At 47.5% G+C, this 19,549-nt stretch overlaps 3 protein-coding genes across 9 annotated transcripts in view; 1 reads left to right on the top strand and 2 right to left on the bottom strand.

Moving 5' to 3' along the window:
• Positions 1–1,277: 1,277 nt before the first annotated feature.
• On the bottom strand, positions 1,278–10,191 carry COG8 (component of oligomeric golgi complex 8). 4 transcript variants are annotated; one of them, XM_036346415.1, is made up of 6 exons: positions 9,763–10,190; positions 8,426–8,633; positions 6,618–7,445; positions 4,552–4,720; positions 3,633–3,815; positions 1,278–1,802 (listed from the first exon to the last, which is right to left on the bottom strand). In XM_036346415.1, exons 1-6 carry the CDS (start codon positions 10,149–10,151, stop codon positions 1,645–1,647), a joined length of 1,935 nt encoding a protein of 644 aa, XP_036202308.1. In that variant the 5' UTR covers positions 10,152–10,190; the 3' UTR covers positions 1,278–1,644. The 4 variants fall into 4 exon arrangements, with proteins under 4 accessions (XP_036202308.1, XP_036202307.1, XP_036202306.1 ...); XM_036346412.1 differs by lacking the exon at positions 1,278–1,802 and having other exon boundaries at positions 3,396–3,815; positions 9,763–10,189; XM_036346413.1 differs by lacking the exons at positions 1,278–1,802; positions 4,552–4,720 and having other exon boundaries at positions 3,391–3,815; positions 9,763–10,191.
• Positions 10,192–10,205: 14 nt separating this feature from the next.
• NIP7 (nucleolar pre-rRNA processing protein NIP7) overlaps positions 10,206–19,549 on the top strand; it is a 71,187-nt gene continuing 61,843 nt past the window's right edge. For 2 of the 4 annotated variants that reach the window (XR_004973657.1, XM_036346422.1), the window contains exons 1-4: positions 10,206–10,434; positions 10,558–10,644; positions 10,755–10,893; positions 11,656–11,796. Coding sequence is in view for 3 of the 4 variants with exons in the window: in XM_036346422.1 (XP_036202315.1) it covers positions 10,379–10,434; positions 10,558–10,644; positions 10,755–10,893; positions 11,656–11,796 (423 nt within the window). In the remaining variant the exon portion in view is untranslated. Of the gene's footprint in view, positions 10,435–10,557; positions 10,645–10,754; positions 10,894–11,655; positions 11,797–11,959; positions 13,251–19,549 lie in introns of those variants that run through there. The other 2 variants (XM_036346420.1, XM_036346421.1) reach the window with 2 other exon arrangements.
• TMED6 (transmembrane p24 trafficking protein 6) lies at positions 13,702–19,399 on the bottom strand. Its single transcript, XM_036346419.1, has 4 exons — positions 18,702–19,399; positions 17,186–17,312; positions 15,865–16,016; positions 13,702–14,096 (listed from the first exon to the last, which is right to left on the bottom strand). The coding sequence occupies exons 1-4, from the start codon at positions 18,912–18,914 to the stop codon at positions 13,863–13,865; spliced, it is 726 nt and encodes a 241-aa protein (XP_036202312.1). The 5' UTR covers positions 18,915–19,399; the 3' UTR covers positions 13,702–13,862.

The following is a 19,549-nucleotide window of genomic DNA, read 5'->3' as shown; positions in this document are numbered from 1 at the left end:
ATTCATTGGCTGCTGCTTGTACGTGCCCTGACCAGAGATGGAACCAGCAACTTTGAAGTATCAGGATGTTGCTCTAACCAGTAGAGCTACCTGGCCAGGGCCCAGAATGTTCTGAGGCCACTCTGCAGCAGTCTCTGAACATTGTCTGAGGGAAAGGGGGTCACTGAATTCTAGTTTTTCTAAGGACATGTTTTCAGTATTGAGAGCTTTCTACAGACTTCCCCAATGGCTGAGTGCCTATCTTCACCTCAGGGTAGTGCTAAGTCCTGTTCCTTCCAGAGTTTAATGCACAGAGAGCCAGTTCACTTTTGCGTGGCCTCTTAGGCCCCCAGACTCAGCCTGTTTAGAAAAAGCTGTAAGGAGAGTTCTGTAAGGAGGGTTCGTTTTATTAATGATGGAGAAGCCATCATTCATTCTCTCTAAACAACTTACTGGACTTCTTACTACATGGGCACTTGGACTTTGAGGACTTCGGTAAGAGTATTAACGATGCAAAACAACATAAAAATGAGGTAAGCCAACCTAAAGAAACAAATTCCTTCACCTCTGACAACATCTTAAGGTTAAACACTGGTCAGTCATCATGAGGCTAATTTATTTTTCCAAAGTAAGTGTGGTGACCAGGAAGCGCAAGTTCTTTCTACTTAAATTGTGACGGGAAGAGGCTCAGTGGCCTCCCCCAAAGAACAAGCCAAGTACCAGCTGCCCAAGAAATCTCAGCAGAAAAGTCCTCCCCAGGTCTGTTAAAGGTGAAAGGCCTAAACTATCTGAATGTGCCAATGTGTGTGGGTACTCATTTATTCTAATACTAGAGGCCCAGTGCACAACATTCATGCACTGGAGGGGGAGGGGGCCTCAGCCTGACTTGCACCCTCTCACAGTGGGACATCCCCCGAGGTGTCCTTAGCACTGCTGCCAAGGCGGGAGAGGTTCCCACCACCACTGCTGCGCTCACCAGCTGTGAGCCCAGCTTCTGGCTGAACAGCGCTCCCCCTGTGGGAGCACACTGACCACCAGCGGGCAGCTCCTGCACTGAGCGTCTGCCCCCTGGTGGTCAGTGCACATCATGGCAACTGGTCATTCTGTGGTTTGGTCGATTTGCATATTAGGGTTTTATTATATAGGATTCTCAGTAAACACTTCTATGAACTGGGGCCATTCTGCCTGTGTTTACTTCTGTAAGCACACTGGTGTCCAATGCAAAGGACTTGAGGTAAGACACACAAATCCCTTGTAAAATAAGAATTTGGTAAATAAAGTCAATCACAGCCTTAATCTGCATTTTTGAACACGGCTTTCAGATATTCTGGAACTACATTTATTACCAAATCTTGGCTTTGGGAATAGATGGCACAGGTCTTACGAAGTCATATCTACTGAGAGTGGTTATTGCCCCATTCATCCTCCACACAAAATTATCAGGAAATGGCCATTCTTTTAGGGGAGTTAGTTTTCTTCTCAAGTGAAAGGCAGTATTTTATAGCTCAACCTGGAGCAATCGTTTTTAACATCTTCCTCCAACTCAGTTCGGCATGCTTCGGAAGTCCATTGTTTTGTGTCGGAGGCAAGTCAATGCCAAGTAAGACAAGCCTGGCTCAAAGCTGAAGTGTTTGTGTCCTGGTTTTCAGAATCCTCAGGAAAGGTTTAGTCATTCACCTCCATCCAGTGGATGTTTGTAAATGTCTTGCTATCCATTTTGTCAATGAACAGGCAGCCCTGCAAGTGGTCCATCTCGTGCTGGATGATGCGCGCTGCCCACCCACTGGCCTGCCACACCACCTGCTCTCCTCTGGGGTCCAGCCCTGCAAAGGAAGTTACAGTCTGGGTGAGGACACGCTGGACTGCATCACTCTCAACCTCCTTGCCACCTTCCCTGGCCCCTGGATGTTCCTGCTCACAAGAGGCAACATCAGAAGGGAACTCGGCACCTCATCCTCCTAGAAAAGGTGCCCCACGTCTGCCAGTTACCAAGTAGTCAACTTAGTTCCCAACTCTAACAGGCAGGATCGCTGGGCTTCCTATGTGATCTTCCTGATAAGGTGCTTCTCTCCTGAACACTCCTCCCGCCTCTGAAGTATTGCTGTTCGCTTTCGATTCCTAACATCAAGTACTCGGGCTTGGTGCAATGCAAAGTAAGGGAGACCACTGACTTTGACCCTCAGGGCCCAAGTGGCCTGCTCAGGAGGAACAATCATCACAACCCCAGCAAAGAACCACATTCCACAAACATCCTGGTGTGACAGGCCGGGAATGGGTGTCACCTTCACCCTGGGCTGGGCAGGGCAAGAGGTCCCGTTTCTCCCGCTCCACATGACAGATCTAATCCGGGGCAGAAGAGTGTGTGATAGACAGGGCACAGAGCAGAGGACCAGCTGTGAGGAAACAGCGGCACCGGGCCGTCCTAACACCCCCACTCTTCCTCCCACCCCGGCTCCTCCACTTGAGCTGGCTGTGCCCCAGTCTGTTAGTCCTGAGTCCCGTCACTTTCCAGATCCTGTCCTTTGTTCACGCCGGAAGGTTCCGCAGATCAGCCATCAACGTGTCTGCACCTGAACTGGAGCTTTACAGAAACTTTCCTGGGACCCGAGGCCGCCGCCTCCACATGCAGAAGAGACACAAGCGCTTCCCCAGCCGCCCCAGGGTCCCTGCCACCCCGCACCTGAGATCTGCACGGCCTGGAAGCGGGGCACGTAGGCCAGGAAGCCGGCGACGCTCTCGCAGCCCTCGGGGAACGTGACCAGGCGGCTGTCCAGCACCCGCAGGCTGGGGTTCACGAACACGCGCAGGGGGAAGGGCTCCATCTGGCGGGCCTCGCGCAGGCGCGGCGCGCAGGCGTGGAAGAGCGCCTCGGGGAACTCCAGGGCCAGCACCTGCAGGGGCACCCCGAGCTGCGGCGCGCTCAGGCCCACGCAGTGCCGGCGCCGCATCACCTGCACCAGGCGCTGCACCAGCCGCTGCAGCTCGGGTCCCGCCAGCTGCGCCGGCTCTACGGGGGCTGCCACGGCCCGCAGCGCCGGGTCTCCGACCTGGCACACGTGCGGGTACGGCGGCTTGGGCGCTCCCAGCACCAGACGCCGCAGGTAGCGCCAGTAGGGGCGCCGGAGCGGCGGTCCCTCGAGGCCGTCCCAGGGGCGCGTGGAGCTGCAAGCCCGGGCGCCGACCGCCGCCCCCTCCCCCCAAGGCCGGGAAGGCCCCCCGAGGCAACGCGCCCACACCCGCAGCGACCCCAGCAACGGCCCGGCCCCCAGGCGGCCCATGGTGCGCTCCACAAGAGCGGCCCGCCCTGACGCTCCCCTCCGGCCTCCGTAGCCAAGCCCTCCCGCCGCCAGGGACGCTGGGAATCGTAGTTCCCGCGCGCCTTCCGCCCACAGAATGCTGTCCGCTTCTCGGTGGCGATAATCAGCTTTATTTTATTTCATTTTTTATGGTGTAAGAGGAGTGACCAAGAGGTTCCCCCTCTCATTTTCTCTGGCGCGTGCCTCCCCCCTGGGGCTGTCCGGCGGGTGCTGCGCCTGGTTCTGGGAGCAGGGAACCCCGTTAAGTGCTCTCACTGGGCACGTCCAGCAGTGGCTCGCCTGATGCAACCTGCTCTTGCCCCTCCTCAGGGAAGGCCGGAGTGATGGGCTGGAGGCTTGACTCCTCGGCTGGGAGTTCTGGGGCTGCAGCTGGAGCTGTGAGCTCTGGCGCTGGCTCCCTCTCATCCAGACAGAAGACCATCTCTTTCTTCGGCAGGATAAAGGCGAGAGGCTCCTGGACGATGCTGATGTTGACATGCCCAAGGTTTCCGTACTTGGAGAGCTGAGTGGGTGGAATGCCTGACCCCGATGGTAGGCAAAGTAAAATGGAAAAAAGTTTAATAAATGTAAATACTGACATGTCACATGAAGTAACAGTCACAGTTACCATATTTCAATATAGTGAGCCATTTTGTGACATGGGAGATGAAGCTATACTGTAAAGCCAGGCTTTGACGGTAATCTGGCAAGCACAGCAGGGCGGATGGAGTGAGGGTCAAGAGAACCTCAGTAAGCAACACTGGCTTCCCTGACAGGCCCAAGAGAAAAGCTGGGGGGAAAGTGGCCAGCAGCCACTGTTGCCTGGTGTGATTACTGGCCCATTGCCCTTTGGGAAGTTCTGCCTCCCCCATCCCCCGCACACCATCCCAGGGGCAGAGAGAGTGGGTACAGGGAAGTGAAGGCAAATTGGAAAGTCACACAATATCTGGTTCTTTTGGGATTATAGCTTCTTCCACTTAGCCAGCTATATACATTGTATGATTCCATTTATATGAAATGTTCAGAAAGGCAAATCTGTTGCATCAGAAAGTATATTAGTGGTTGCCAGGGGCTAAGAGTGGGTCTGGGGAATGACTGCATTGGGCATGAGGGATCTTTTGGGGGTGATGGAAATGTTCTAAAATTGAATGGTGGTAATGGTTGTACACTTCTGTACATTCACTAAAACACAATGAATTTTAGAAATAGGTGAATGAATTAGTATGTGAATAAGATCAACCAAATAGTTTTAAAAATATTTTCTCCTTCCTCTTACCTAATGTCTGTGCTATCTGAGCTGGTGGAAAAAGGACTTGGAGACAGCGATTTAAATAAGGAACGAGGTCCTCCAGGAAGACAGTGCAGAACTGGATGAAAAGCTCTCGCTCCCCATTGGTGAAGGCAGCCTCTTCAGCACGATGGAAGCCCAGGATGACTCTGGTTACCTAGGAGACAAAGGCACCAGCAATCGCTGCAGTAGTCTATCACACCATCTATGAGTAGTCTGTCACTATCAGCAGTGCATGAAACAGCACCAATGCGCAGCCCTCAAGTTTTCATGAAGAAAGCTGTTCCAAACAGTTCATTATAGTACTGTTTTGTTTAAAGTCAGAATTGTAATCACTTGTCACAATTCTGTCATTTCACTGATGTCTTTCTGACCCAACTTGTTTCATTATAGTTGCTTGTTCCAGTGGAAGAAGAATAAATGGTTCTTGACTCCCATGGGAGACTGTCCAGAACTATGCTGGATCCAGGAAAATGAAGGAAAAATTATAGAAGGGTTTTACTGAGTAAAGCCAGGAAGCTAGGTCACTAGAAAATTGTAAAGGAAGAAGGAAACAGAGCTGGAAAGGAAGTTCCAAATACAAAGAACAGAGCAGCCTACCCGGCATTACAGACAGGCGTCACGCTAACAGGATTAACAGCAGACCCTGGTGCTAGATGTCCTGGTTCAAGTCCTAGCTATGCCACTTACGGGTTCTGTGGCTTCCAACTTACCCGGTAAGCCCTCCATCCCAGCTCTGTGCCTCAGCTTCCTCAGCAACAGGACCTACCTCATAGAGTTTTGAGGATCAAATCTTAATATGTGTAAAGTATGATGAGTGTCTTTGGCATGGAATAAGTTCTATACAAATATTAGCTAATTATTATTACTTGAATGTCACTGACTCTAAATGCACTAGCCGATGTGGCTCAGTAGGTTGGATCGTCATCCCTTACACTGAAAGGTGGCAGATCTGATTCCAATCAGGGCATATCCCCAGGTTTCGAGTTCAATCCCTGGTCGGGGAGTGTATAGGAAACAATTGATCGATGTTTCTCTCACATCGATGTTTCTCTTTCTCAAAAAAAAAAAAAAAAAAAAAAAAAAGTGCGGCATAGTAGGATATTACAGTAGTAACAGCATTACTTGTGTTAGGCAGAATTCTAAAATAGCTTGTGTCATTTCTATCCCCTTGTAGCCACTTCTTTGTGTAATCCCCTCCCCTTAGTTGCAGGCAGAATCTGTGGCTTGTTTCTAACCAATAGCAAATAGCTAAGCTGGGTAGAGCAGGGTATCGGGGGAAATGGTGATGGAAGGAGTCGTAACTTGGGGTGGAGCACACATACACAGTATACAGATAATGTGTTGTGGAACTGTGCGCCTAAAGCCTGTATAATTTTGTTATCCAGTCTCACCCCAATAAATTCAATTAAAAGAAAAAAAAATATGGCCAAGGTGAAGGATTTTGCAGTTGTAATTAAAGACACTAATCAAGTGACTGAATTAATCAAAAGTGGGCCTGATTTAATCAAACGAGCCTTTTAAGAGAGGGCTGATGACTTCCCTAAAAGAGATTTGTGCAGGAGATACCCCTCCATTGGCCTTGAAGAATCAAAAAGCCACGTATGAACTGCCTATGGAATGGGACGGCCTCTAGGAGCTGAGGGCCTCAGTCCCTTCACTGTAAGGAACAGAAATCTGCCAAAGTAAGTGCGTTTGAAAGGGGAACCCAAGCTCCAGATGAGACCACAGCCTGGCCGACACCTTGACTGCGCCCAGACTCCTGCTGCACAGAAACTGGGAGATGATAAATGTGAGTGGGAGTTCGTTATTCAGCAATAGGAAACGAATACATTACAGAATTGTTACTATAAGTGAGCCACTTCGTGGGTTGTTTTAGGTTCCATGAAGGGGGACTAACCAGCTAAGAGCTGCTCAGCCATTATAAACCTCCAAAGCCACACTAAACTGCTCCAAGTCAGCAGTCACCACTGTCGCATGGACTGGCTTATTACCAAAGTCCGGCCTTCTGTAACCAAAGACGGTTCCAACAGAGCCCAACAGTATGTGCTCACCTTAGCAAGGGCGTCCTCCAGGACCCCAGTCACATCCTGCGCCAGGGCTATGGGGCAGCAAAGGCGCAGATCATTGAAGGCGACCAGGATGTTGTTGAGGAAGCAGGCCAGGGGTGGGAAGTCCAAGAGCACCATGGGCGGCTGCAGGGTCCCTGGCTGAGTCACTGGCACAGCAGCAGGCAGGTTGCTGCTGCCCAAAATGGCTGGAGCCAAGATGAGGGTGTAGGAGTTCATTTCATCTTGGAACTTCTCCACCGCCTCCTGAATTGCTTTCTGGAAAGTGCTGATAGCGACCTGCTGGAAAACAGGAGCCAACTGGCCCCGGAAATCAGCGCCCACCCGGCTGAAGGACAGCCCAAAGTACATGCACTGGCCCAGCAGAGAGTCCAGGCGGCCGCCTATCCCCCGGTGAAGGTCGGTTTCCAGCACCTGCAGGAACTGGGAGACTTTCTGCAGGACCCAGCCATGGAAGATCGCGCTCTCATTCACGGTGTGCTCCCCCGTGGCCGGGGACAGCAGTGGGTCCTCGTCGGAGAAGATTGCGCGGTACTGAGTGATGATATCAAACAGGTGGACCCGGCAGGCCTCGATGGTTTTTGTGATGTGGAAATAGGGGTCATCGTTGGGGATGGCAGTCAGGATGGAGCGGAGCCAAGCATCTCGGGCCTGAAGAAACTTCACCCTCAACTCAGCCTCAGTGAAGATGTCCATGCGCCTCAGGAAGCCAATGACACGGAGGCAGGCAGGGAGCTGGATGCTGGTCCTCAGCTGCTGGATCAGCTGGCTCAGCATCAGCTGCATGGACTGGCGCACTTCGTTCACAATGCCCTGGCGAAACAGAGGGAGTCACGCCGCGCTCGGAGACACTCCCTGGAACCCATTCCACGAACCCTGAGGACTACAGCCCAGCATTCCCCCCGCCTTCCTAACACAGGAAGTACATTTCCTAAAACTGACACATATTGGGTCACCATGGCCCTGCTTCTCCCACCTCACTGACTTCCTCATGCTCTCCCCTTGCTCACTGCAGTCCAGTCCCACTGGCTGTCTTTGTAGTTCTTTTTAAAATAAATTTTTATTGATTTCAGAGAGGAAGGAAGAGGGAGAGACAGAAATATCAATGATGAGAATCATCAATCGATTGGCTGCTTCTTACATGCCCCCCACCAGGGACCAAGCCCGCAACCTGGGCATGTGTTCTGACCAAGAATCAAACTGTGACCTCCTGGTTCATAAGTCAACACTCAACCACTGAGCCACCCTGGCTGGGCTGTCTTTGTATTTTTGAACACTCCAGCTTCCCTCCTCTGCCTGCTGTGCTTGTTCTTTCCACTTTCTGGTTTGCGCTCTCTCCTCACATCTACGCGTGGCTGGGTCCTTTTTATCGTCCGGGTCTGAGCTTACATGTTCTCTCTCCAGAAGAGCCTTTCCCGACCACTCTCCCTAGCGTAACTCACCCTGGCCTCCTTCCGTCCCATCCCCTGGTTTTTCTCCAGACAATCACTGTCTGAAAGGATCATATTGTTTACCTGTTCATTTGCCAACTATCAGCTTACACTCATGAGAGCCAGGGCCTTGTTTGCTTTGCTCACATTGCAAGGCCAGCACCGAGATCAGTGAGTGCCTGGCACACAGGTTCATACTTCTCAGCTGAACCAATGAATGAATGTATGCTCGTGTTCAAGCCTGGCTGGCTACAGCAGCAACTGATGTGAACCGTGTGAAGCGTTTCTGCCTAAAGGCTCAGTGAAGACCACAGAATTACGACAAGAACATCAGTGTGAGTCCCCCCCGGGGAGGCTGGCTACCTGGATGACAGGGATGGAGGAGTATTTCTTTTCCAGTCGGCGAACGTAGGCTGCGAGCTCCAGGGCCTCTTCGTAGTAGCTGTTTCGGACACAGGTATCCATGAGCTGAGGAATCTCTAAGATTTCCAGGATTTCCGTGTGCCGGTTCAGAGTCAGGGTGTTCATCCGGCGGCTGGAGCTGATCTCCTCAGCCTCTTTCACGAAGTTCCTGGTACAATCAGGAGAACGTTGGTTGTTCCCTGCTCCGCACCCAAACCTTAATTGTAATCAGTCAGCATTTACTGTGAACTGGGCACTAGGCTGGCTGACTTGATTTAACCTTCAAACCAAATTATGAGGTAAGCACCCTTGAGGAAACTTTAATCTCAGGTTAAGCAACTTGTCCAAGATCACACAACTCACAAAAGGGAAAGATCTGAACCCAGATCGGCCACTTAACTAGCTCTGGCAGGGTAGTCAGGCTTTCATAACTGTTTCCTCATTAGTAAAATAATAATAAGGATGTAAGGATTAAATGAGATGATGTGTGTAAAGTACTTCACACAGAACCTGACTCAGACTAAACGTTCCTTTAAGAACAGCTCAATCTGTTCCTATGCTGTTGTTAACCTTGGTTCCCACCAGTTGCCATTTCTTCTGCATAACGGCGGACATCTGTTTCACGAAGTCCCCTCTCTATTCTGGGTGGGTACAAGAGCTATTTATCAATTAGCCAAAGAGTCAAAAGAACAGTTACAAACGTTTATCATGAAAGGCTGGAAGGCAGAATTAGGGATAATGGGCTGAGGGCCTAAGGAAGCAGAATGACTCAAAAAGAAGGAATTTAAAAAAAAATAATAATTTTTGCCAACCCCAAATGGTAGGATTTCCTTGCCAGTTTCCTATCAATGAAAGTTTTGGAGCAGAGGACTTCCGGTCCGACTTGTTGTATGTGTTGTATCTATATGTATGTTTAGGTATCTTTACAGAAATACGCATACCTAGTAAGCCGCCAAGTGTTGACAGTTAAGTATGTCAGGCCCAAGTCTTACTGCTTTGCATGGATTCTCTGTATTTGTTGCTCGCACCACCCTCCGAGGAGGGACGTGCAGCCGGGCTCCCATTCTGACCAGGACACGGCACAGCTGGGCCCTGGGACAAGCACTGGCCTCTCGGTGTCCCAGCTTCCTCAGACATAAAATGGGAAAAACAGTACCTACCCCGGAGACTGTTGTGGATTTTAAACGGATTAATCAGGTGCTCGGAGAGCCTGGGACAGGGTATACGCTGCCTAAGTGTTTGCTATCTCATCACTATGGCCGCCGTTTCCAAGCCCCTTGGGCACCGGCCCACCGCACCTGCAGCTCTGCTGGAAGCTGGGCAGGCGGTCGAGCAGGCGGCCGACCGACGCCTCCACGTCGCCAAACAGGCGGTGGATGCGCTCGGTGCACTCGGCGCCGCGGATGAAGGTCTTGTAGTTGGCGAAGGCCAGGTCGCGCGTTTGCTGCAGCAGCTGCGCGCGCTCCTCCGCCAGGCGCTCGGGCTCGCGCCGCAGCCGCTCCAGCCCGGAGCCGCTCAGCTCCCGGAGGTAGCGGCCCACGTCGGGCCGTTCCCGCCACTGGGCCTCGGGGAAGCGATCCCGGAACAGCGACGCCAGGAGCCCTTCATCCTCCACGTCCCCGAGAGCCGCTGCGGTGGCCGTGGAGGAAGCCGAAGCGGAGGACGGGATTACCTCCGTCGTCGCCATCTTCCCGGCAGCAGCGTCACTTCCCCTTCCGGCCCAGAGAGGGCGCTGGCTCCGAGCCTAGAACCGGAAGCCACAGAGGTGCACTTCCCGTCTCGATGGTTTCTGCTTCGGCGGCGCTGGCGTGGGGAACCAATGGAAAGCGGGCTTTGGGGTTGCCAGGGAGAGCGCGGCTGACTTCCTCTTCCGGCGACTGAGGCACGAGGATCCGGTGTCCCGACAGCGGGAAAATGCGGCCTTTGACTGAAGAGGAGACCCGTGTCATGTTTGAGAAGATAGCAAAATAGTAAGCGCGCGGGGGGCGGAAGAGGGAGAGTGTGTGGCAGGAAGGGGCGGGGGCGGGGGCGGCGCGGGGCCGGGTCGGACCCGTCGGTCCGGGCGCGGCCTCCAGGCCTCCTCTTGCCCACAGCATCGGGGAGAACCTTCAGCTGCTGGTCGATAGGCCCGACGGCACCTACTGCTTCAGGCTGCACAACGACCGCGTGTACTACGTGAGGTGAGGAGGGGCCGGGTGGGCGGCATGGGGCCGGGGGGGGGGGGCGTTGTGGGGGGCCTGGGTCCCACCTGCGCCCTTACATGGCACCTCTGTCTTCCTTACCCTTTCAGTGAAAAGATCTTGAAGTTGGCCGCCAACATCGCCGGTGACAAGCTGGTGTCGCTGGGGACCTGCTTCGGGAAATTCACCAAGACCCACAAATTCCGGTTGCACATCACAGCTCTGGATTACCTTGCACCCTATGCCAAGGTCTGTGGGGCGGCTCCCAGTCGGCCCCTGGGGATGGAGGAGGTCGGGGAGGAGGGCCACCCCAGGACGCAGATAGTTGACAGTGATTGGCGTCAGCACCAGCACGTGGAGAGGTTTGTAGGTTCGGCCCGGGCCCCGGGGCAGGAGTCCTGTGACCACCAGTTGTAATGATCTCCGGCAAAGTAGAAAAGCCTGTGCGAACCCCGCTGAAGACCGAAAAGCAAATGGGCCGCTGTGATGGGGGGCAGAGTGGGTCCAGACAAAGAGCTGTTCATCTGTCCATAGGACAGCGGTTCTCAACCTGGGGGTCGAACGACCCTTTCACAGGGGTCGCCTAAGGCCATCGGAAAACACATATGTAATCACATATTGTTGTTGTGATGAATCACTATGCTTTAGTCATGTTCAGTTTGTAACAAGGAAAATACATCCTGCATTTCAGATCTTTACATGACGGTTCATAACAGTAGCAACATTACAGTGATGAAGTAGCAACGAGAATGATTTTATGGTTGGGGGCCACCACCACATGAGGAACTGTATTAAAGGGTCGCGGCGTCAGGAAGGTTGAGAGCCACTGCCCTAGGAGAAGCTGCTCTGCAGTGGAGGAGAGAAGCTGGCAGTTCTGTTCAGGGGATGAACAGTTTGAGGGAAATATGCGTCTTTCAAGAAATCAGCCCTAGATCCAGCGGCTAGCTTATCTGCAGGGATGTGGCGGTTCACATTTTCGTTTGTTTTTGGATTTGATTCTCTCTTATATAGTACAAAGTGTGGATAAAGCCTGGGGCAGAGCAGTCCTTCCTGTATGGGAACCACGTGTTAAAATCTGGACTGGGTCGAATCACTGAAAACACGTCTCAGTACCAGGGCGTGGTGGTGTACTCCATGGCAGACATCCCTTTGGTGAGTACAGCTGGTAGCTGTTACGTAAAGATCTTTTTTTATTCAAGAAAGATGTATTTTTCAGTCGGTGGGTTTGTGAGACTAAATGCTCAGCATCGTTGGAATTTCTCAGAGAACTGTATTTTTTATTTTTATTTTTTTTATGTCTTCTGTTATTTCCCAGCCTTTAGTGCGTGCTTATTGAATGACTTGAGTGAATCAGTGTCTCTTCTTTTGAATCCCAGGGTTTTGGGGTGGCAGCAAAGTCTACACAAGACTGCAGGAAAGTAGACCCCATGGCGATTGTGGTATTTCATCAAGCAGACATTGGGGAATATGTGCGACACGAAGAGACATTGACTTAAAACGAAACCATCGCAAGGACGTATGGCTGTGTGGAAGGGCCTAGCTTTGTTTCCTGTGTCTGTGTAGGCTCCACCATCATGTTGAATTTGGTCAACACTGTGATCTCTCCAGGGACTTCTTAGTTTAATATGGACAAATGCAGGCTGGATTCTTATTAAGCAGAAATGGGTCAAAAATGGCGTTTCGGGTGTTTGTGTTTGCTACTAAATAGAATATCGTGTTTTATATTTCAATCAGAGGGCTTCTTATTTTCAGTAAAAGATTCTAAATCATTGGAATTGAGGACAAGAATAGCTCATTGTTATCTGTGATAACACTGTTTTTCAAGCTCATGGTAAGAACACAACAGGTTTTCTTATTTATTTATTAATACTAGAAAGGTAGATATTGCTGTATGAGAATAGTTGGCCATGCCTGGGATTTTACAGATGAAATTTGGGTAAAATACTAAGAGCAATTTATTCTGCTAGTTTTCCTTATGATGAGTGCTGTGTGGTGTGGAAGAAAACTTGGATCCTAAACCTAGTTCTAATACCTACCAGCTCTATGATGCTGTAGATGAGTCATTAAACTTTAATGAGCTTCATTTTCTTCTGTTTCAAAAAACAGCTTTAACCATCTACCTAAGAATGGTTTTCAGAATTTGCCTGGCAAATGACAGGTGCTGACTAAGTGATAAGAATTGTTTTTATGTTGAATGTATTGAGTGTTTTTGCTACTAAGCGTAGGATCTAATGAGTATAATTTGATTATATTATTTTGGTTTTTCCAAGCTGTTTTCTGCATCTTTTTCCTGGATGGTGATTTCAGGTTGAATGTTATTTTCATCACCTTGGTTTCCTAAAACATTTCCCTTATGAACCTTTACTTACCTTACTGGACTGGACAAAAAGCACTAATCAGAGACCCTGAAATAATGTACCTCCTTCATTCTTCCCCATGCTTTCTGAAATCACTTTTAGAATTAAAATATTTTTAAAATGAAAGTAATTTCACAGAGAAATATTTTTTAAACTATCTATATTATAAAACAAATTTTCTAATGATTATACTGTTTAAATTCCAAAGGTGACTTCTCTAAAAATAAAGCATTTTTAAGTACAAAAAAAGCATTCTACAACTATTGTTTTTGTATGCAACATATAAAACCCATATAAAACTAGGTTTTATATGTTTTTGACCCATTTTTCCAACTCTTCTCCCTTCCACAGTTCTCTGTTAACCTCTGAATAGACTTAGTGGCCCAGCTGGCATGGCTCAGTGGTTGAGTGTCGACCTGTGAACCAGGAGGTCACGGTTTGATTCCGGGTCAGGGCACATGCCGGGTTGTGGGCTGGATCTCCAGTGTGGGATGTGCCTAAGGCGACTGATCAATGATTCTCTCTCATCATTGATGTTTCTGTCTCTTCCCTCTCCCTTCTTGTTTGAAATTAATAAAAAATATTTAAAATAAATAAATAAATAGCCTTAGTGAAGGTTAAGGGACTGCTACAGTATTTTGATGGTAGCATCTGGTGCATACATTAGAAATAGCCAACATCAGAACTTATACATTTTTATTCCTTTATTGCCATTTTGCCTCTGTAGATGGGTCCAATAAACTAAAACTTTCTAATAGGATAAATTGATTTTTCCCTAATAACTTTACAGAGCTGATTTAACAAAGCTTTGACAAGCTTCTGCCCCAGAAGAAAAGAGTCAGCACGCTGTAATGATTTAGCTTAGCATTTTGGCTTCTTTGTTTCTGTAGTCGTTGAGACATTGAAGAGACGCTTCAAGAAGTACAGCTGCAGGATCCCAGAAAGAACAATAACAAGGCTCTGGGCCATCGACCACCAGTTCACATAGTTGTAGTTTGATTGGAGGAGGAAAAAGTCAGCCATTTTCCTCATTCGGGCAAAGTTGTAGTGACGCCACATGTGAAAGATATTTTTCTGTACCTTTCGTGTACTTTCCTGTGGGACAGACAGTGAAATAAGGAAAGGGTTCCTCCCTACCCCGATCTAGCCTCACCTGGATGCTCTCCCACTAACAAGTTTATCTGGAAGTTGAGTAACTTTTTTTTTTTTTTTTTTAATATATTTTATTGATTCTTTACAGAGAGGAAGGGAGAGAGATAGAGAGTTAGAAACATCGATCAGCTGCCTCCTGCACACTCCCCACTGGGGATGTGCCCGCAACCCAGGTACATGCCCTTGACCGGAATCGAACCTGGGACCTTTCAGTCCGCAGGCCGACGCTCTATCCACTGAGCCAAACCGGTTTCGGCTGGAAGTTGAGTAACTTAAGTGATTTTATGATACGTCATAAGTTGGCTATTGTAATTGATACATGTTGCTGCTTTTGCAGTATATGAAAACATGGCCTGGTCTTTAAGTTTTAAAAAACGTCCATGTTAAAACTAGAGAACTCTTCCAGAGATCTCTAAATTTAGATACCCGCACAACACATCATTGTCCTAGGTCCGTGGTCGGCAAACTCATGAGTCAACAGAGCCAAATATCAACAGTACAAAGATTGAAATTTCTTTTGAGAGCCAAATTTTTTAAACTTAAACAATATAGGTAGGTACATTGTTATTAACTTAATTAGGGTACTCCTAAGGCTTAGGAAGAGCCACACTCAAGGGGCCAAAGAGCCGCATGTGGCTCGCAAGCCGCAGTTTGCCGACCACGGTCCTAGGTGGTGTCTTCAGCTCTTGCATGTGGTAGAAGACAAAGGCCTGCAAACTTACAGAGCCAGACAGTACAGTAAATATTTTAGGCTTTCCAGGCCATGCAGTCTCTTGCAACCACTGGACTCTGCCATTGTAGCACAAAAACAGCCATAGACAATACGTAGTTGTCAATTAAGCATGCTGTGTTCCAATAAAACGTCATTTACAAAACTAGGCAGTGGACTTCAGTGCAACAAGGAGATGATCATGAAAGTGCAAAGACATCCCACAGAATGGGAGAAAATACCTATAAATCATATCTGATAACTTATATCCAGAATATATTAAAAAAAGAACCCAATTTTAAAGTGGACAAAGGATTTAAATAGACATTTCTCCAAAGAAGATATACATATGCTGAAAAACACCTGAAAAGTTGCTCAGTGTCATTAGACAACTCAAAATCACAAGATACCATTTCACACCCACGAGAGTGAAGATGTGGAGAAATTGCAACCCTTATTTACTGCTGGTGGGAGTGTAAAATGGTTTAGGCACTGTGGAAAACAGCAGTTCCTCACAGTCAGTTACTATATGACCCAATACACTACTATATGTAGAAATAAAACCACATTTACACAAAAACTTATATGCAAATGTCCACAGCTGCATTATTCATGATAGCCAAAAAATGGAAATAATTCACATGTCTGTCAGTTGATGGGTGGGTAAATAATGTGGTATATCCATTCAATAGAATATTATTCAGCTATGAAAAGGAATGAGATGCTAAATACGTGCTACAATATGGATGAGCCTTGGAAACATACTAAATGCAAGAAGCCAGAGACAAAAGGCTACATTGTGTAATTTCACTCATGAAATATACAAAATAGGCAAATTTATAGGGCCAAAAAGTATAAAACAAGAACTCCAAGTCATAAAAATTAAAGGCTTCAAATCCCCTTCCCTGTTTGGTTTCTCAGCTCAAATGATATCACTCCCATATTTTTAAACTTCAAACTTAAAATCTGTTTCCATGGATGTTTCTCTCCCACAAAAGTTACCTCAATTGCATCCAGAGTATCATTCAGTTGTTTTCTTTCGTTCTTCTGTTTATGGTCCATCTCAGGCTCTTCATAGAAGACTCCAAAATTGAGGTACACTTGCACAGAACCAAAGTGATTTTGCTGATTTTTTAGACAAAGTTGATAAAAACCTGTAGGGATCCCTGGATCATTAGCAAGTCTTGGTCTCCCACCCTTTGTTGATCTCTCACCCTGTAGGTGTGGAGATAACTGTTCTCCGGGGTCAGTGCACTACATTAGCACCTTCTTTTTACTTAGCAAGTACAGCAATCCAGTTTTTGGTGTAGAAGTTAGACTGATCTTAAATGAAGCTTATTTTACTAAACATTACTTACAATAATCATGTTTTGGCAGATATTACTAATAGGTCTAAATAGAAAAGAAATAGATGTTTCCGTCCTCTTTTTCAACCTATTATCTCTGAAGGAATTTCTCAAATTGAGTTGAAATTAAGAGCTGGAGGATACCATCTTAAACTTAAACTAGGCAAAAATTGATGTGAATGAAAGAAATGAGTAACTAACTGCAAGGTGGTCTGTACAGGGACTGATGGTTTTGGGCATGTGCTGGTGCTGGTTCTCAGCTGGGGTCACCTCCCCTTGTGTGTGGAGTGTATTTACCGAAATGATTGGAAGGCACTACTGGCACGGAGGGACGAAAGATGCTAAATATCCTATAATACTACACAGTGAAGGATCGTCTATGCTCCTGTTGAAAAACATGTTTTTTCGTACACCTGGCTGGTAGAGAGTGCTGCTGACTGGTGCTGTCCCACGTGGGGACAGGCTCGATCTGGCTGTAGGACCTTCCTGGTGATTCGAGAAGTGCTTTGTTGTGGGATGCGGATATTTTTCACGGCTGTGCATTTCCTCTTGTTCTGGGTGCTTTTTGGTAACTGGGTCATGTATTCCGATGACTGGAAAGAGATGTCATTCCATAATAAATTTACTAAATGGTATTCTGTATCTTTAACGAGTCTGTCTGTTTGGGGCACTTTCCCATATTCTGGTTAGTTGGGGATGATGAGATAAAATTGAGTTTCTGGACCCTCGAGTTATAATTAGTCACCTGGAGACTGCCCCCAAATTGCCAGTGGACTACCACTTGGCCATTGGCAGTCTCCAGGAAAACTGTTTTTTTTGTGTTCTAGGCTAAAGTTTTTTCCTACTGTTTTACCATCCTATGCAAAAAAGCCAGGGTTTTCACATTTTAGCCACTTAATTTCAATATGTCCACATCATTTTCCCAATTTAAAAGAAAGATGATTATTAGAATACCTGTAGTGATAAAAAAAACAGACCTGTCTCATGGGTAGAGAAGTTAATCTGGCCCCGAACATTCTGAGAGGTTTCTATGAGAAAACCTTGTGGGGTATGTGCAGTGGCAGCAATATGCCGGTCATGTGATATTCCCATTGTCCGCTGAACCTGCCGAGACACATTAAAGAGGGAGAACAGTCCCTGATACATCACCAAGAAGCTAGTTAAGTGGTAAGATTGACATCCTATGTGGTTCTCAATCAGGGATGGTACTGCCCGCCCCTTCTGGGAATTTGGATTGAGATAACAATGGTGTTGCGATGGGGTGAGGAGAGACAGCAAAGATGAACATCCTGCCAGTTAGAAACAGAACTGCAGGACAAAGAATTGCCCCAAATGCAGATGGCACTCCTATAAAGAAGACATGTCACAGACCTTATAGCAGCCTGAATCAGTTGGTGTGTAGGATTCTGGTTGTAGAGTCTTGACTGAACTAGCTTGGCTTTGAGCTCCCTGATGTCCTCACACATGTGGGCTTATTTCATGCTTCATAGGAAATAAGGCACTCAGTAGGCACTTATTGCCAAGCTGGGTCTTGGTAAGCCCAGGCTACAGTGAGCTGACTATACTCTTCTATCACAATTTAAAGATAAAAAGTTCTGGTAAGTTCATTTAAAATAAGTTGTTTTCCTTTTTAAATTGATTGCAGAGAGGGGGAGAAATATACATCAATGATGAGAATCATCTATTGGCTGCCTCCTGTGTCCCCTACTGGGATCGAGCCTGTAACTTGGGCATGTGCCCTGATGGGGAATCAAATAGTGATCTCCTGGTTCATGGGTCAACGCTCAACCAGGGAGCCACACCAGCTCGGCAAAATAAGTTTGAAGTTACAGTGGAGTAAGATCAGTATACATAATCTATTACTATGTAAACAGATTAGAAAATTAAGAGGCTTCTAAGATGAAAAACAAAGGGAATGAACAGCCTCTAACTTCATTATCGAGCAAGATGGATTTAAGTACCTGGTCTGTGATCAGGCAACTTAAAAACATTTACATACCTTCTTACACAAACAGGACTGTCTGGCCCAATAGAGAAATCTTGAGCCAGTGACTCTCCAATTTGCCAGAATTACCCCTAAGGCAGGAGACTAAGTGTTGCTCTCCCAGCCCCATAAACTGAAGTGTCTTTTTGAAATCTCTTTAAAGTTCATGTGACTTTCCATATCCATATTTTCATATTTTAAAAATGCATTTTCTCATCCCCAAATCCGAGTAAATGTGATGATTGTTTCTCCAGGAAGAGGCACCCCATTAGTCCCATGGTTTTGAGCACACTTCCATAGCCTCCAGTTTGGGAAGCCAAGCCATATGTTTTAGTGATTATTCATCTAAGAGTTTCCATCCAACTGCAGGTCTATTTCATTAACAGATGGAGAATCACAGCATAATAAAGACAACCAGAACCTCATGTTAGTCTAGGACTTGACCCACTTTACAAAAGGAAACAAACAAAAAAATTCTCCCATGTGGCCAGAGGAGCCCAAGTACCTACCTCATAGCTGAAATAGAAGTATCCAGTTTGGTGGGCAAATTGCCAAAAGCATTCTATGCCTCCTGGAGGGATCATGATGGCAAAGTCATATCGATCTGCTCCCCGGAAGAGTGACTGGTCCCCAGAGCCACTAAGGGGTTCTGTTTTCTGGCTCCTAGCAGAGGTCACTAGGTTCAGAACCACCAGTCCAGCCCCAATGAGCAAAGGGAACATGCTGATTCCCGGGAGACTCCTCTGCAGGTGAACTGCCTGCAGCCCAGTGGAGCCAAGTAGTTTAGATAACTGCTAGGGTAATCATTAACTCCCCAAGTCACACCTGGGCTGGCTTCAGGGCCACACATAGAGATTCCATAAAGAACTGGCATGATACCGCATGTGTGGCTCACAAGAGTTTTTGCTTTCACCTAGTAAAACTCAGCAGCTTACCAAACCTACTTCATGGGTGCTAGGTAGAATCTACTACAATATATCTCTATCCTTCCTTTTGGCTGTCGTTTTTTCAGTTCTTGCTTCTTGGGGATAAATATTGAATAAGTTTATGTACAACCATCTGAATAGTATAGACAGAAGTTGGCTGGGGAGATTTTTCTCTTATTCAAATCAAATTGCTAGGTGATAACCAATGTTATAGTTGAGAGAACAAAACCCATGAAAATGTGTGCACAAATCTAAATGGGTGAAGAGTGAGCAAAAGACAAATGGATTTTCAGAGATTCCAGTGGCTGGCTCACCATCCATAAGCACAGCTGGCACTGCCGGGGCCCTGACTGGGCCTCACACTCTTACCCATCAGGACAGTATTTCTGTCACTCTCTGAGTCGTGCCAATGTCTAAATGTTTTTATTTCA

The sequence above is a fragment of the Myotis myotis genome, unplaced genomic scaffold, assembly GCF_014108235.1.
Source record: "Myotis myotis isolate mMyoMyo1 unplaced genomic scaffold, mMyoMyo1.p scaffold_m19_p_19, whole genome shotgun sequence".
In the NCBI taxonomy this organism is placed as follows: domain Eukaryota; kingdom Metazoa; phylum Chordata; class Mammalia; order Chiroptera; family Vespertilionidae; genus Myotis; species Myotis myotis.
This window is presented reverse-complemented; position numbering and strand designations above follow the sequence as displayed.

What these genes read in the sequence shown, in the direction of transcription:
- COG8 (XM_036346415.1), bottom strand. Translation starts at nt 10,151, where the DNA reads ATGGCGACGACGGAGGTAATCCCGTCCTCCGCTTCGGCTTCCTCCACG. An exon ending in AGCTTCCAGCAGAGCTGCAG is followed by an intron (nt 8,634 to 9,762) that starts GTGCGGTGGGCC and finishes TGATTGTACCAG; the next exon opens with GAACTTCGTGAAAGAGGCTG. An exon ending in TCAGATAGCACAGACATTAG is followed by an intron (nt 3,816 to 4,551) that starts GTAAGAGGAAGG and finishes CATCGGGGTCAG; the next exon opens with GCATTCCACCCACTCAGCTC.
- TMED6 (XM_036346419.1), bottom strand. Translation starts at nt 18,914, where the DNA reads ATGTTCCCTTTGCTCATTGGGGCTGGACTGGTGGTTCTGAACCTAGTG. An exon ending in ACTTCTATTTCAGCTATGAG is followed by an intron (nt 17,313 to 18,701) that starts GTAGGTACTTGG and finishes GTGTCTCGGCAG; the next exon opens with GTTCAGCGGACAATGGGAAT. An exon ending in CTTCTCTACCCATGAGACAG is followed by an intron (nt 16,017 to 17,185) that starts GTCTGTTTTTTT and finishes GGATCCCTACAG; the next exon opens with GTTTTTATCAACTTTGTCTA.